Source organism: Hetaerina americana, unplaced genomic scaffold, assembly GCF_022747635.1.
Source record: "Hetaerina americana unplaced genomic scaffold, ioHetAmer1.1.p SCAF_4, whole genome shotgun sequence".
NCBI lineage: Eukaryota > Metazoa > Arthropoda > Insecta > Odonata > Calopterygidae > Hetaerina > Hetaerina americana.
In genome coordinates, this window is record NW_027286985.1 from 52,993,725 (window position 1) to 53,011,059 (window position 17,335).

The 17,335-nt window shown below is 36.4% G+C and overlaps 1 protein-coding gene across 1 annotated transcript in view; it reads left to right on the plus strand.

Moving 5' to 3' along the window:
* The first annotated feature begins 2,487 nt into the window (after positions 1–2,487).
* CngA (Cyclic nucleotide-gated ion channel subunit A) overlaps positions 2,488–17,335 on the plus strand; it is a 52,481-nt gene continuing 37,633 nt past the window's right edge. Inside the window, exons 1-2 of the mRNA XM_071590270.1 lie at positions 2,488–2,685; positions 4,535–4,651. Coding sequence (XP_071446371.1) covers positions 2,488–2,685; positions 4,535–4,651 — 315 coding nt within the window. The remainder of the gene's footprint in view (positions 2,686–4,534; positions 4,652–17,335) is intronic.

Below are 17,335 nucleotides of genomic sequence, written 5' to 3' on the forward strand. Positions count from 1 at the left end.
TCACCCAGAGGTTTCAAACAAATAGAGCTTCTATTTAAGAGGGATGTTCATTATAATAAGTATTCCAGAATCCTGGTCAAGATGCATGATTTGTTAATCTTTGAAAGTTCTGTATTTAAATGCACTGTAACGGATGACTTCAATAAAGTTATTTTCGCGGCATCTCCCGCAATTTCTTTGAATTAGCAATATTGCATACTAGTATGGTGATGATGAATAGGAAAATGATGCTTCGGTTAAATACACTGGGAAAGCCACTACTCAATAAATCTTGTTACAAATAGGTGTATAATTTGAGGCCCCGCAATCTGAGTGTTAACCTTTTTGTTAACAGAATATGAAGTGTTCCTATCATAACTCCCTATTTTCAAATTATTTTCCACTATGCGCCAGTATATGAGCTCTGGCCAATGAAAGTGTTGCTCAAAATAATTTGACTAAACGTAGAGAAACCCATTTTTTTAAAGATATGAGCCGCCAAAATCATTCCAGAGTAAGTCAGAAATCATTGGATGTTACAATACTTGCCATTATTGTGAATGTATTTGATCAAATTAAGAGATGATGGGTTCAAACCAGAATTCAATTTACTACGATGTTATACGAAAGTAATTTCTCTTGAGTAAAAATATATGTATCTAAGGCATTTATTGGAATATCAAAATTGAACATCAGAAATATTCCATCAGCCACATGTTTGAAATTTTAGGAGCACATTTGTTCACTTAACACATAATGCAAGGTTTGTTCAGGATTCATCCAATTTTCGAATCTGCACGAAAACGGAGAGCTATAGCAAAATGTAATTAGTATCCTTGACTATCAGTAACCTTGAGGAGTAATCTCGTTTGCTGCGCAATGCCATTTTGCTTTGCCATTGATTCCCACACTTCTAACTCAAACGCATCTAAACAATTTAGCTCGTGACTTCGGCCTTAGAGAAACAAAAAGAAAAAATGCCAAGTTTCAGGTTACCAGGTTACGGGAATATAATTTTCTTCGGTGAAGTACAAACAACATTAAGTGTAGGCATACAATAAGTCTTTCCATTTCCTTTTCCGCTAATAAAAAGAACGGCTGACTTTGGGCAACAACGCTCCCATTTTAATTAGTTTTGGACTTCAAATACGATCCGCAAGAGAGTAATCTCGTTACAGGTACGTCGAAAACCAGCCTGAAGTCGGCTCGGCTTCACAATGGAAATGTAATGCCTTATGCCGCCCCAGTAACATATGCGAGTTAGGCCAAATAGACATGATATATTCGAAAAATGCTAAAATTAATTACAATCGATGAGCATTAATATAGGTGACAAACGTACGTGTTCCTTTAAAAATCATTGCGCTGATATTGGAGATGCAATAAGGCTACAATAAACAAAACAAGCACGTTTCCTTGGGATTTAGTTGGTGGTGACAGAAATTCCAATCACAAATAAAGAAAATGATGGCAATGAGAGTGAAAATTGGGAGAAAAGCACGCATAAATTTATAATCTGGTTGCTTGTAAAGATGAGCTTATTTCTCCTCTTCGTCTCAAATTATGAATTATTAAACAATTCGCACAACCGTTATCGTTTTATCATCGTGTCATAGTGAAATTATTCAAGTATAGGTAAGGGAATTCACTCCACAAAAATTCTATAAAAAGAGGAACATAGCCCAGTTGGTTGGGAGAAGGGACATCATTATTACATTAATTTTAAACAATGGATACAGAAAAAGAAAATTGAGGGTGAGCATACTGTAGAAGTGCAACTAAAATCTTCCTAGGAAAGAGAAGATTTCAAATATACGGAATTGGTGGAGATAGTAATTTCATACCATCACTTAGGATTCAAAATGTACTTACACTTCTAAAGTACACTTTCAAAGTTCACGCAAAGCACACTTCCTCGGTTATATTGTATGCACTTTAAATATATGTATTACTTTCCAGATAGATAGATATCTCCGACGATAATGATAAAATATATCATCAGGAGAAAATCACCATGGACAAGCCCTTTGAAGAGAGGTTGATGTCTAGCATGATATCTGATGCTATGACTTTATTCCAAACAGGAATAAAAGACGAGAATCTGAATACAAATTTTAATTCAGCGTAAAATTCTACAATAATCAAGACTTTTCTTCAAATAAGAAAAAATTAATAATTTTTGCGCACGTTTTTGGTACACAGTGAATTATCCCTTCCATCAGGACTACTAACGTGAAATTACAGCAAACATACCAGAACCGAAAGATAAAGCAATAACTATAGACCGCGAAAACATGTGATAACAAAGACAAAAGGCAATAACTTAGATAAACTTCCAATCCAGAATTTTTTTCTAATGGTGTTTTGTTGTCAGTGTAACTTTAAGGCTGGAAAAAATTTCCCGTAAAACCAGTACGTACAAAGTAATGCGAGCGATTCAGTAAAAAATTGACTTAATCCAAATAAACAGGTTTTTCTGGAGGTTAAAGAGGTTAATTCAAAAGCCGCATGCCACAATCTCTGCTTAGGAATGGATGCTGCATAGCCCCTGATGGTTCGGGACCTGGGAAACGTGATGGGAAGACAAATAGTCTCATCTGGATGCACCCGAACACATGGGTCTCTAATGGAAGTCCGAATCGAAGCAAAAAAAGTATTGTTGTAGAGCATGAGTTTAATCATTATCAGACACAAAATGTAGCCAAGGTATTGTAAACTGTGAGGATCATTTAACTCAACTCCAAACTATGCCATGGGTTTTGTATCATGTACTCCGCACGAGAAAGCTTTTACGATCTTTGTTTCACTTGGTTTTGAACTATGCATCATTAATGAAGAAATTCCTAACTTTCGGGATGGGATCCTTGCATGAATTCTTAACGCATTTGAATGCAAAACTTCTTGTTAAAACACTCAAACATTCTTTCTAAATCATTAAGGAATAGCTTTAAAGCGGAAAAATTCATTAGATATAAAATATCTTATGATCAATTATCAAGTGCAGGACTAGGGGCACCATCAATGTTACAAATGAACTCTCTACCACGACACCCTTCATTAATGCTGGTCAACAATCTCTTATTAATGTGTGTGCAGATTTATGTCGTCATCCATTTGCTCTTCAAATTCATCGGTACTTCGATCTACTACTAGAATTGGTTTACTGCAGCTCCTACATTCCATTCTAATTAAAATGCAAGGCAAGACTACATATTCTTGGGAGAATAATGAGGTGGTTTCCAAGTGTGGAGCTTCACTCTCGCCCGCTGATACCGGGGCGACCCACTCGGTATGCACCGCCAGAATACAAATCCACAAAGAGAGAAACTAATGTATGTCTAATTACGTAGGCGGCATAAAGTTCATACTCGAACAACATAAAATACTCATTTAATAAGATAGTGTAAGCCTCGTGATATTCCTGCCTTATTTCAACGAGTTTTTTTACTCCAATTTCGTCAATAAATGTCACATTTCAAATCCATATTACAATACTAAGTTAATTTAACGTTTCCACCCATCACCACCAATATTTTAAATTGATCAAGTGAATATGATGCATTTTATTGATAAATACAACATTTCGTTTTTTTTAAGCTTCAAACACATTAATGTGAGCCATATGATAGTATAAACTCTATTCTCGTTCATACTATATATCCACATATAAGCACTACTCTCGTTCAAATATTCACATCGATATAAATACCCTGCAATCCACCAAAAAGGTTTGTGACAGGGGGTGCAAACACCAGGTAGGATAGGTTTGGGATAGGAGTTTGGAATGGGTGTTTAAATGGTTAAGAGAAGGGAAAAAAACATTCTCTAAAACTGCAAAAAGACATGCTAAGATTCATGCTAGCAGAAAATCTAGTTCCGAACAAGTCCTAATTTCACCCGCTATTAAATTTCTTTCGCATACAAAACGAGAGGACTAAAAATATGGTATATCACAACCACTTTCTATGAAAGAATTTCATCGCACCAAGACGAGTCATATAGAATTGGAAAGTAAAAAAGGAAATAGTTCCATTAATCCATGGCCATGCACCTTTTAGTCCCAACCCTAACGTCACGTGTAGAAAATGTGATGGCGGATGGCGTGAGGCATCATCCACACGGAGAGGGACGAGGGATGGAAGGGGGTGCTTGAAAATGCAACAAAAAAGGGTAGGGTGTTTTGAAACATTCACTACGTTATCAGTGGAGCATTCAAGTTCCTTTTCAACCAATATAAATTTCTATATTGATGCTTACTAAAATACGATCAACGAACCAGGTAGAAATGAAAATGTTCACAAAATGTTAATATGGGAACAATGATAAAATATCCTCTCAACCATCTAGAAAAACCCGATCATACGCTTAAATCTCGCAAATTTAAAAGAAAATTAAGTGTGGAACTTAATAATGTGGTTATTCAATTCCAATGCTTTGACGAAACAGAAATGGGTTTCAAATCCCAAGCGAGAAGCGTTGATCTAATATCGCCACCAAAAACGGAGTGGGGACAAATTTCGTCTTGGGAATCAACTCATCTTCGTTATCTCCACAGATGTCATCCCGGGCCGAAGATGGAGAGGTGGCGGTGATACGGATCGAGGAGGACGCGGAGAGGAACGGGAGGGGCGGCGAAAAGGGAGACACGTGCCTTTGCATTCCTAAAAGGAAGGTAAGTGGTCTTTGAGTGCATGAGCTTGCATAATATGATCAAGATGAACTCAACCCCAAGTGGTTGACTCCAATAACTAACGCTAGTGATGTAAATTAGCCTGTTGTAAGGAGTGAAAGGATTTGATGCATTCAAAAAAAGACTCCCAGGATGGCTTTCAAGTCATGTACCTTTACTTTATTCCAACTTTTTGGAATATTGTAGTTCACAGCACAAAAATTGAGCGATTGTATTAAAAAACTTGGAAAAAATACATCGCCTCACTAGTTTTACAAGTTCTAATAACAATTACCTCAAGTCATACCTTAACATACGTCAGCGACCTTCAAAGGAGTGAATAAACTTGAAAATCCCAATTGAAGCCTAGTATTCCATCACTTCATAGAGGCGTGGCTATATTCAAATGAAATTACTTTTGAACGTTATAATATTATTTTTACATTGAATAGAACTATCAATTGATGATTGATGATGATCAATATCATTGATGTTAAGTCAAAAACAAAGCACCATTACAAGATACTGCGGGAGATGCCGTGACAGTAACTTTTTTTTAACGAAGTCATCCACTAATATGCATTACAATGCAACAATCGCAGAGGGTAAAAATAATTCCTGGTCAAAACGAATGATTTTTACACGCTGGAATCGTTGCATAGCAAGCACCATAATTATGTTTGGGAAACACGAGAGCGTATCCAATAAAATATATCCACACCGTGAACAAATGGCGACAGAACGTACAGGGAATAGTTAATTAAATACTCCTCACTCCGTTTCCCTTCGGGGCAGGCAAGATCAAAAAGTCTTGCTGTCTCAACAACCTCTTAGTTAATTCAGGAAAAATTTTACAAGTATCTTCCGCACGACTCCATACTGGAACACTTCTTCCACCTTCATCACCTTCATATATTGTTTCATGCATGATCTGTTCCCGACACTACTAATATTGCGCGTCTTTGAGAGTCTATTCGACCACACTCACCAAAGACTTCCTCCGGCTACTCCATCTCACAAACTACAAGTTACTCGTAGTTTACTCGTAGTCACTGTCCTCCCATATATCTATTTTGGGAATCGCCTCTCAACAATTATATCGATATTCACTAAACGGCATAGAACACTTCTTTAACACGCCGTAGTCTATTACCGATCAATCAATTCCACGTTTCATGGTTCCCATTGATATACGAGTAGCTTTTGACACAACAGATAGCTTTGTACCGATGAAATATCTTTTCAAAAACAAAAGAATGCCCACAAGTCTTCCAGCTTCATAAAATTTGTAGCTTTTATAATGTTAATACATAGCAGTAATATAAAACATGTTCAAATTTTCCAATACTTTAAAAACGATATTACGCATTATAAAGAAAATATAGGCAATAAATTGCACCTTTATCAGAAATTTGCAAAACAATAAAAAGAACAACAAAAAGAAAATTAGAAAAGACGCCCGATTGATATTGTATACCGTTACGACAGTCCTTATATGACTCTGAATACTGGAGACGGAAAAAAATGACAAAAATCAATGCACGCGCAGCAAAAAAAATACGTCTTCGATCAGTTCATAGCTTGGCAAGACAACGTAGCCTAAAGAGTACATAAATTATGAAAGAACTTAAAATACATAACATTAAATAATACAAGCGGTAAAATATGGGTGATGCCCTAAACATCCTCCGCCGCACGCACTTGCGGCGGCTTGCGACTCATTTTGCAATGTAAAGTAATAAAAAGGAAGACAAAATGGAAGTCCGATGCACAACGGATGGAGAAGGAAGTTTGCCAGGAGAAGCTCAAAATATTAACACCCAGCGACAAAAGAAATGTGGGAAGACCAAGGCAAAAATGGTAGCCCCTTGAAATTGTATGACGAAACAGGCCGAGAGACCAATCCGTGATTGGAGATGATGATAAGGACGTTGATTAATGATGCCAAGAAAAGAGAGAATATTCATATGAATAGTGGTTTCCACAGTTCAGAAACTTAGTCGAGGAAGGAACGGGATAAGGATTGGATGCATTTGGGGAGATGGTGTTGAGAAGAATAGAAACATTTGTAAGTAGGATGAAAAACAACGAAATACGTGCTCGGTACGTAATGGGGAAGAGAGTTGTTGAGATAAATTCAAATAAGCCGGGAAAAGTGGATGCAGTGTATTTTGAGTGGAATTCTAAAGGTTCTAATAAAAAGGAGAATACTAGGCATACGACGTAGAGAGAGGAAAAGAATAGCCATGTAGGATTGAATGAAGGGAGACAGAAAATATGGAGGCTTGGATAATTTTTCGCTACTGCGGAAGGTGTTATGTTGTTGGCATCGTATCAGGTGATGGTTAGAAGTGTAGCAGCGACTACGTATCCTGTGGATCCATCAAAAACTTATATTAACTATCAGACTATCATTAATTCTCGTATCTTCGCTGTAAACTATTCAATGAATATAAAATATTAATATATTCGCAAACTACACCTCAATTATAATAATTAATCAATCGTAAATAATAGTATTCTCATTTAAATATTCTAACTCTAAAGCAAACAACATACGCGGATAATTAGAAAGGTTCTCAGTATGGGATAGATATAAGTGACTTAGCTCCGTGAAACTTTTTTATTTTTTAATGCAGTCTCTCTGCATACTAATGCATTTGGTCCTGCGACTTTTCAATGTCTTCATCTCATCTCGAAAATAAGATTCCTTCAGGTCTGCAAAATACCCGTCTGCCTCGGCTGTTAGTTCTTTTTTGAAGAGAATCTCCATCCACCGAGGAAAATGTTGAGCTTGAAGAAGAGATAGAAATCTGATTGAGCCAAATCAGGCGGATAAGGCGGGAGTGGCGACAATTCGTATATTTTTTCACGTCATTATTTCATAGAAACGACACTTTCGTGTGGACGGGCATTGTCTTGATGAAAGATGACTTTCTTCCTCGCCAAAAATGGCCTTTTTTCGTATATCTTTTGCTATAGTTGGTCTAAGAGGTTATCATAGAATTGTCCAGTAAGGTTTTTATCACTGGGAAGATAATTATCAGCAGAATCATTTTCGCATCTCGAAAAACTGAAGCCATCATCTTTCCGAACGAACGTACTGCCTTTGCTTTCTTTGATGGTGGTAAATCAACATGTTTCCACTACTTTGACTGCTGTTTTGTCTCTGGGATATAGTGATGGACCCAAGTTTCATCTGTGATCACAAACCGGCGCAGAAAATCTTGTTGGTTGCTCTTAAAAAGGGTTAAACATTGTCTAGAAATTTCCACTTTTATGCGCTTGTGATCCTGCTTCAAGGTTCACGGGCATTGTCTTGATGAAAGATGACTTTCTTCCTCGCCAAAAATGGCCTTTTTTCGTATATCTTTTGCTATAGTTGGTCTAAGAGGTTATCATAGAATTGTCCAGTAAGGTTTTTATCACTGGGAAGATAATTATCAGCAGAATCATTTTCGCATCTCGAAAAACTGAAGCCATCATCTTTCCGAACGAACGTACTGCCTTTGCTTTCTTTGATGGTGGTAAATCAACATGTTTCCACTACTTTGACTGCTGTTTTGTCTCTGGGATATAGTGATGGACCCAAGTTTCATCTGTGATCACAAACCGGCGCAGAAAATCTTGTTGGTTGCTCTTAAAAAGGGTTAAACATTGTCTAGAAATTTCCACTTTTATGCGCTTGTGATCCTGCTTCAAGGTTCACGGAACCCATCTAGCAGATAATATTTTCATGCCCTATTCCACTTTTAAACTGCGATACGCCCGTTCAGATGATATCCCTGCAGCTTCAGTGATTTCTCGTACTTTCAGTCAGCGATCCTCCATAATCATTTTATGCACTTTTGCAATTATCTCTGTGGCAGTGGCAAATTTTGGCAGATCACTACGCGGATCATCATGTAAGCTGTCCCGACCAAACAAATTCGTTTGTCCACTTGGCAAGAGTTGAATATGAAGGAGCAGAGTCCCCCAGAGTGTTATGAAAGTCTGCATGAATGTCCTTTGCTTTCATACCTTTCTTTACGAAGTATTTAATCACTGCTCGAATCTCAATTTTTTTCATTATCTATTACTCTGCGGTAAACTCGTTGCGCCTGCGTTGACATCTGGTGGTGGTTCCTTTCTAACTACCCTCGTACAATTGATCAATCATCTATTTTTAGCCCTTAATTCTTAATTTGCCTCTATTTTATCTTAAATTATTAGGGCAGATAATTTCGAGTTACTATGATGCTGTTAAGAAAAAACATAGCATTTTTAATTTTTGTAGGAAGAGTAAATTTTACAATTAGCCCCCCTTCACAAATACAAGTAATACCGATTATTATACCGATGATCGGTAAAATATTTTTTAAATGACAGTAGTACCTTAAAGTAGGCTTCAAAGAGTAAAACAAATAAAATATAATATTTTTACGAAAACGCACTTTTTCATGGAATGCCATTCTGTTATTCTATTAGGCATATATTGTTTATTGCAGTTTAAAATGCTAGTTATTCGAATGGATGTCAGACAAAGATGACTGTGGAACCCATCCTTACAATCATTACGTATTGCGTACAATTGATGAAAAGCTAACATTGTTATGAGAATAGCAGAAATTGAAGAGATAAAAATAGTCTAGGTTAGTTCATCCATTTACCTATAGATCAATGACTAAGTGATGGCTAAAATTAACGACATGACACTACATTTTTTCCATTTTTGAATGATTTATCCTCGTCCTGATATCAGGTGGCTTAAAAAGGAAACCTTTTCAGGTGCACCCTTAGCAGCCATTTACTTAGCCTTCAAAGTGGAAACGACAGCTAAAATACGCCCACATGCGATAATATCAACGAAAGATAGAACAATTTTGCCCCAATTAAACACAGGATAGAAGAACAGAGGGCTTTAGATAGATCGATTGAAATTAAATCATCGAGCCGTCAAATAGAGGAATGCACCAGTGAATAAAAACTGCACTCAAATAAGTTCCAGCAAATAACTATTACTTCCCTAATTCCTCGGGGAACCCAAAAATCAATGGAAATGGGGAAAATAAATCAATTCATTATCAAAAGGGATACGATAGAAATTAACTATTCAGGATTATTTTGTTAAGTTTTCGAGATGAAATTCAAATCGTTATGTAACTACCATCAATATTCAGGTATTCTCGATCAGAGCAGATAAGTACGGGATCGTACAACATCTTATGGAGGCGAATAAAAAAATGATCAGTATAAAATCAACATTATTTTGTCATCAACAAACATATAAATCTGTGTCCATCATTCTTCCATGAAAATTATTGAAACAAAAATGAAAATAATGCTTTCCTTTTCTTAAAAGGAGAATCCTCTTTTAAATTGGTTCTCCTATAAACACAGTTGCTAACTGAAACTGGCACTGCAGTCCAAGCAATGGAATGCCAGGAGGGAATTTACACCAAGGAAGATGAAGTTGGTTCCTTCAGCTGGGAAGGTTATGGTGACAGTTTATTAAGATTCGCAAGGAATAATCTTTATTGAATGCTTCCAAAAGGTCAATATGAAATGAATGTTGCCGACTCTGCTTCTCTATTAGACCGTTTGATAACCGAACTGCAAGATAAACGACCGAAATTGGCACACAAAGAAGTAATTTTCCATCATGAAGAGGCGCCGGCTCACGCTGCAGTTTTGGCCGCAAAATGTAAAGTGTTACGATTTTAAATCGTTCCCCATCTCCTCTATTCTCCAGAGATGGCACTCTTGACAATAAAACGTTCTTCACTATGGATAAACGCCCGACGGAAAGGTTATTTTATTCAATCGAGGATGTGGGTGCGGAAAAAGTGCATTTGTTGCAGAGTTGGGACAGACGGATTATTTGGAAGGCATCACCAAACTGGAGCATCGTTGAATTAAATGCATAAGCCAAAGTTGAAAATGAAAATGACCTTTCTCGAAAAATTAAATGTTTAAGTTCATTTTTACACGGACTTTTCACACCACCCTCGAGTTCCTTAATTAGTCACTAGGTTCAATATTCCATGCATAACAAAAATTGCACTTTGAAATCAACCACTATAGTTCGTGGTAGAGGGTGTTAAAGAATGTAATTGACTACATTATGCAGTAAATTCTGCCGCAACAGTGGTCGAGACCTGTGTTATCTGGTCGAGTTGCTGTCGAAGCTTTGGACCACCCGTCAGAATACAAATGTGTTCTATCCGATAGATTTATTTTATGTGGTCATGTGGAATCTGCATCATCCCTTTCGTAAAAAGAGCTTACAAATGTAATAATTTCTATTTCTTTAGTTGATATTTTATATCATAGAAATTAGCTTCCCGGTATACTTAAAAGAAAATGGATGAAAGAAAGCAAGGCTGTTTTGGCTGAAACTAAACTTTGGCTTACGCACTATAACTATGACCTATGATTATAGATGTCTAGATTCTTACTAAGAAGTTTGCGAGTGTCAGTTAAAACTCTCCTGCATCTGACATTGCTTCTAATTTTTCAGTTGCCTCCACTGTTTTCATCATGAAGACGTAGAGAGTTATTACATGAATGCATTTATGCACAAAGTTTTGACCTTCCATGATCTCTTGCATAATGGTCAACACATTGGTGCTTCCCCTTTTTTTGCTGAATAATCTTTGAAACAGTATGTGCAGATTCACGACTACAGAGTTACTTTTACATGGAAATTTTTTTCAATTAAAAAATACAAAATTTAATTAGTTATTTTAATTAAAAAGGGTCCCTAGTAATAAAATCCTACTATTAAGCTATTTAGATATTCTTTTTCTCACTGGACTGAAAAATATACCATATACTATATCGCGGGTCGTCGGCTGGGCTAAACAAAATTCGCAACTCTTTAGAGGTAGTGGATTAGAGCTATACGTTAAGGTCCATTAAATTTTCTAAGAGAACATATTCTATTCAATTGAAATACGAAAGGATACTCTCTTCACACCGCAGAGGATATCTTACCCCAAAATGGTAGAAAGAATTCTGAAATAGGAATGAAAGTTACGTCATGAGACTTTTTCTATCGACTCTTTACAATTTAGCATAGCCCGAAATTTTTCTATGTTTTATGGAAAGTTTTTCTTGGATAGCCAGTACTATAATCACACCCACTATCGCTTTAACCAGCCCATTAGTAAATATCGTTCCTCTCTGACCTATTTAAAAGAAATACTGGCACCTGCAGGAAAAGGAATCGAAAATGCTGAGTAATTGCCTGCGTCTCTCACAATAGTAATCTTTGTACTCGTAGAATGAATCCAGCCCTGGTTGAGGTGATTTTTTTAAATGCACTCCCGAAGTTCGGCATTCCTCCCGAATCAAAGTGAACCGGAATCACACCCTCACACTCCATTAACCCCCTTCCGAGCTACGAACGTGCTTTAAGATGCGGGCATTGAAGCGAACACTGATTCCAGAGGTCACAAATTCTCTCTGCAATCGACCAGCATTGCCTGGCATAGTGATTCATTCAGACAAGAAGCTCAATCCATTTCGTGAGTTAGAATTTCAGAATAGGGGGAAGATGCACTAGAGTGGAATCGCGATTATATATTTTATGTAAGTCAAAGAGGACCGTTCGTGCTCAAAATATCAATTTAATTTAATGTAAATTCTTATAGCTTGAAGCAGGACTTCCATTTCACCCCTGAAATTTTAATCGACTACATGTTACATGCACTGTAACTTCCTCTCCTTGAGCAAATGAGTGGCAAATGGTATCAAATTTCCTCAAAATGTTATTAGTATTAACTTGATAAGGAAGTTACTAAATATTTACCTATTTCTAAAAATGACTAAGTCTTTCGAGATATCTACATTTTGATACACATCCATCAAAAAATTACGTGCCCGAATATTTGTACCTTTCTTCTCGTCAATGGTACTTATCTTTCTTTTATTACTAAAAGATAACGCCTTTAGAGTACAAAATTCTTCTCTTTATTTTCACTTTTACATTTCGATAAACATATCAGTGCTCATCCAATTTTCAGCAGTTTTCAAATAAGGACGGTTCAGGCAAATGTTTACTGCTTTGAAGTTTTTACAGATTTATCTCTCAGAGGTTTGCGGACATTTCTTAATATAAAATACGTATGCCGTAGTATAAAACTTCCTGAAATGCGATTTTTTCACATATTAAATTTGCTTCTTTATGTATTTAGCAGACGCTATTTCAGTTGTAAACTCAATCAACCACTCCCATATATATATATATATATATATATATATATATATATATATATATATATATATATATATATATATATGTACATATACATTTATATATTATATACACATATATATGTACGTATACATTTTTATATATTATATATATACACGTGGTTGCCTGAAATATACATGAATGCTTCTGTCTGGAAAAGTGGGCTTAATTCAAGAAAGGGTTTTTCAGCAAAACCCCTCAAAGTTCTTCGCATTATCGATGGGACGCGTCCAGTATTAATGGTCTTTTGAGGGCCAAAAGGGTCAATTCAATTAAAACTCTGAACAAACAGGATATAGAGATTTGCTCACAATGTTTCTGCCTTTGATAAGCAAACCACTCCCTTTTCCTAAATGTGTTACGACATGGATTTTCATATTTGCCTCCGGTTATTTACATCGGGAGTACTCTCCAGTGTATCGGAGCTGAAAATTGAAGTCGGTAAGGCGACTATCATAGGACTAATCGATGGACGCATACCGAGTGAAATGATCAGCACTGCTGTCTTTCCTGTTATATACACTGATCTGCACCTCGGCGACTGGAATATATAATACTCATGGATGCGAATGCATTAAGTAATGTCAATGTTAATTTGGCAGTAAATTGTACCTGTTCTAGAAAGGAACAAATTGAATAGATTCGGTTTTGGTCTATAAATTTTCACCTCGTAGAGCGTCATAGTTATAGTTTCAAGTTAAATTTTATAAATATCTTTTTCAATATGGCTGGAGTTTACTTAATCATTTCCGCTGTGCCAACATGGCAAGCTTAATATAATATATCCTTCCTGTAAACAATCAGTTGCTCATTTAACGTAATGTGACGCTGAATTTACCGTCCTCACAATGATTATTGGGAGATATTTCCTCGTAAAATTGCTTATACAGTTGAATTAATTACTTGAATTATTTTGGCAGTATTTTGGCTTGATTACCCAGAGTTAGAACGAGCACAAGCTTAGAAATTTTTATGCTGTATTTTGAGTTATCGCAACAAATACTTAATAAAATATCGCCACCATCGTATTATTCCAATGATATCAAATAGGTATGAGGTATATTCATTAATTCCGACACCCCATAAAATGAACGCAAACCTGACATTGGAGCATGTCGGGGAAGTGGTTCTGTGTAGTGTGGTCCTTTTGTTTGCATTTATTCATTAAACTACTGTTAAGTCATCAAAGAAAAGCTGTTTGTTCACGTGCAGTTATAGTAAATCCTGAAATATTCAAGTTGGCTGATTTTAATGAGCAGCGAATTAATTTTCAATTGCTAGTAACTTGGACAAATATGTACTGGGAATCAAAAAATGAAGATACAAGCACATGGTGATCAGCGTATGAGCTATGCATGTCGCTAGAGGTGGTTCAAGGGGTAAAATGAACGCCGTTCCCGAACGGTTCTCGACAACTTCGGACAACGCTTTAGTTTCATGTGTTAGTGGTATCCTACATTGGGACCGTCGTTTGGTTGTTCAAGAAACAGAAAAAGAATGCAACTTTTCGATAGCTTCCTCCAATGGTATCGTAACCCGAAAATTATAAATGCACCGGGTAGCTGAAAAGCTTGTCTCATGGCTTCTACTACAGAATCAAAGAGAAAATCACGAGAAGAGTGCAATAAGCATTTAGACCGGGCTAAATAGAATGTAAACTATACGAAAGGAATTATAATAATCAATGAACCGAGGATGCATGCACTCGATGAGGAAGCAAAAGTTTATTTTTCCCAATGGGTTTGTAAAATTCACCGAGACGAGAAATGGCACTGCAGGTCAGGCCGAAAGTGAAAGTCGCGTTGACAATTTTTTTGGCATTGATGGTTTCCATGATCGATTCATACCCACAGGAAAAACTATAAGCCGCTCATATACTCTGAATATTACGTAACTTCTGAAAGGAAATTCCAGGCGATCATGTCCTGCGTTATGCAGAAATAACTAGTTTCTCCATCACGACAATGCGCAGGTCAAAGCTCCACCACTAATTCGTGACTTTTGAGCCAACACTAACACATCCTGCTCCTCAGCCACCCTTCAAACCTGAACGGCCCCAGTACACGCTTTGTTATTTCCTACCTCGAAATCTACAGTAAAAGGACGATGATTTTAAAATACTGAAGAAACTACGGAAAAATCCATTTGGACCTGAACGCGATTTAGAGAGAGGCCTGCCAAGACTGTTCCCATTATTGATTAAGGCGTTGGAAGTGATGCATCAATGCATAAGGAAATTAAATTGAAGGAGTTGAGGGTAGACAGTTATAACGTATGTCGGAGAACTTTATTTTTAAAACTTATGGAAATGTTATAACAGACCTCAAAATAATTACTACCCTAGGTATGACTTAGATGAAAAGTCAATTACGCGTATAGTATCAAAATATCTTTATCGGAATTGAAGTTGATAACAAATTCTTCATAATAATAAGTTTTATTAAAATTTTTAAGAATTCAAAGCGCACGATTTATCATCTTACAACTTAAGCCATGAATTTCAGTTTACTTGAGGACTACTACGCCGCAAAGAAACTTCTCTAATGATAACTTTGGGGCTTCACCCTTGTGATGGAGCTGAGAGTTTAAATTCCTTGGAAGCCTAGGGATCCAAAGGGTCGAAAATAAGCTGTAATTATAAGTCACCCTTAATAGCCTGGAACTGATGCCAAATTTCACGGACTTTAGCCTCTTACTGTTGAAGAACAGAGTTAGAAACATACTCGCACTCAAAAACCTAGGAAGGCTCTTTGTCCTCCTAGTTTCACCCCGACAATAAAATCTCACCAAGTTGCAGTTAACAATATTTAAACGCCGAATTAAGATTTTGTATGTGTTCTTAAGAAATCATATTTCAGTACAGCAGGGAAATCCGATAATTCTCTCCATAAACTAATAAAATGTTTGTTTTTCATGCAGTAATAACGGAAATTGAAAATAAAGTTACGCCAGAAACTGTTTTATTTATCAGTAACAACGATGTACTTGGTAAAAGTTCCCAGAAACATCAATGTCTATTTTCTACAAAACGTCTTTTTGATGCAACTACGTAATTTGAAGTTGTTAGTTGAAGTAATTTGAAGTTAAATAGTATAAAAAATATGCTAGCATATTAAGGAACCAATTATATAATGATATTTGCTATGAATGCCGAAATAAAAAATTCCATTTTCGTATATTTTTATTGGATTTATAAATATCCGAAATTGTTAAATGGGTTCCCTGAAAACGTGTCGGTTATATAAAAAGAATTTTAATTAGCAATAGTAATTATAAACTGATTCGAAGGTGAATTGCAGCTACATTTTTATGGCCAATCTCAGACTATGGAGTCAGTTTACACTTACTCCAATCCGCCAAGTCACTAATACCACGATCCCGAAACTTCTGAGAAAATTTTACATTTTTTTGATCACGCTATCTTATAGCACAGAGCAATCAAGCCAATTACAGGGTCTACTTTTAAAGTAATGCGTATTCTATGGAGAAAATAGATTTATTGATAGTACTTGTGCAAATACTTAAAAATTCTTCAAAATACTCTCCCCTGAATCAATATACTTGCGGAGAAGTGTCTGGAAGGCACCCTGAAACTCCAGAGGCGGGAATTTTTCTTTTTTGAATGCTTTCCACGGTCTCCCCATGCTTTCCTTTCCGCTATTTCTTCAGTTGGGGAGACAAAAAAAGTCGCACGGAGCCAAGTCGGGACTGCAACGGTGCTGAGGGACTACTGGGCCAGGAAGCTGGTAACAATGAAGGACGTGTGGCTGAGAGCATGTGGTGTGTGGCTGGGCCCTCCATTGTGCCGTGTTACAAAGTCGAAAAATACAATTCACCCGGAGGCACGTATTTCCACTCTGACTGCTCGTAGCAAACTGGCGACCAGCTGCGTTGGAAGGGTAGACCCCCCACGACATTTCTCGACCAGTTTTACCGCGCTGCCAGTAAATAGTCGAATAGTCGCTTAACAATAAAGTCAAGCGCTATACTTTCATAATTGATCATATAGATCAATTAGTACTAAGTACACAGCATACTCAAGATTTTTACGATAATCGTTTTTAAAAACCATTTCAAGGAGAGTTTATGTGGGTTTACTATTTTCCATACATTTTCCATACATCAATTCATGAGAATACTAATATCGAATAAATTTATAAACGGTGATCGCTGAGGAAGCGTATTCGCAACAGCGACCGTGTGTAAAGAATTATCAACAAATTTTAAAGTGAAAAATCAGGATAGAACATTGGATAAGAGTTGGAAGGATTTAATTTCCTGGATTTTCATTTGTAATACTATGAAACAATTCGGTTAAGCATAAACAGGCCTCTTAAAATTCGATAGTATACTATAAACGTTATTATTCCGTTGAAAAAAATTAAATCAGACTGAGGTCCAGAGTTAATATAAAGTGAAGTATTATATTTAAACATGGATAAAATTTAAAA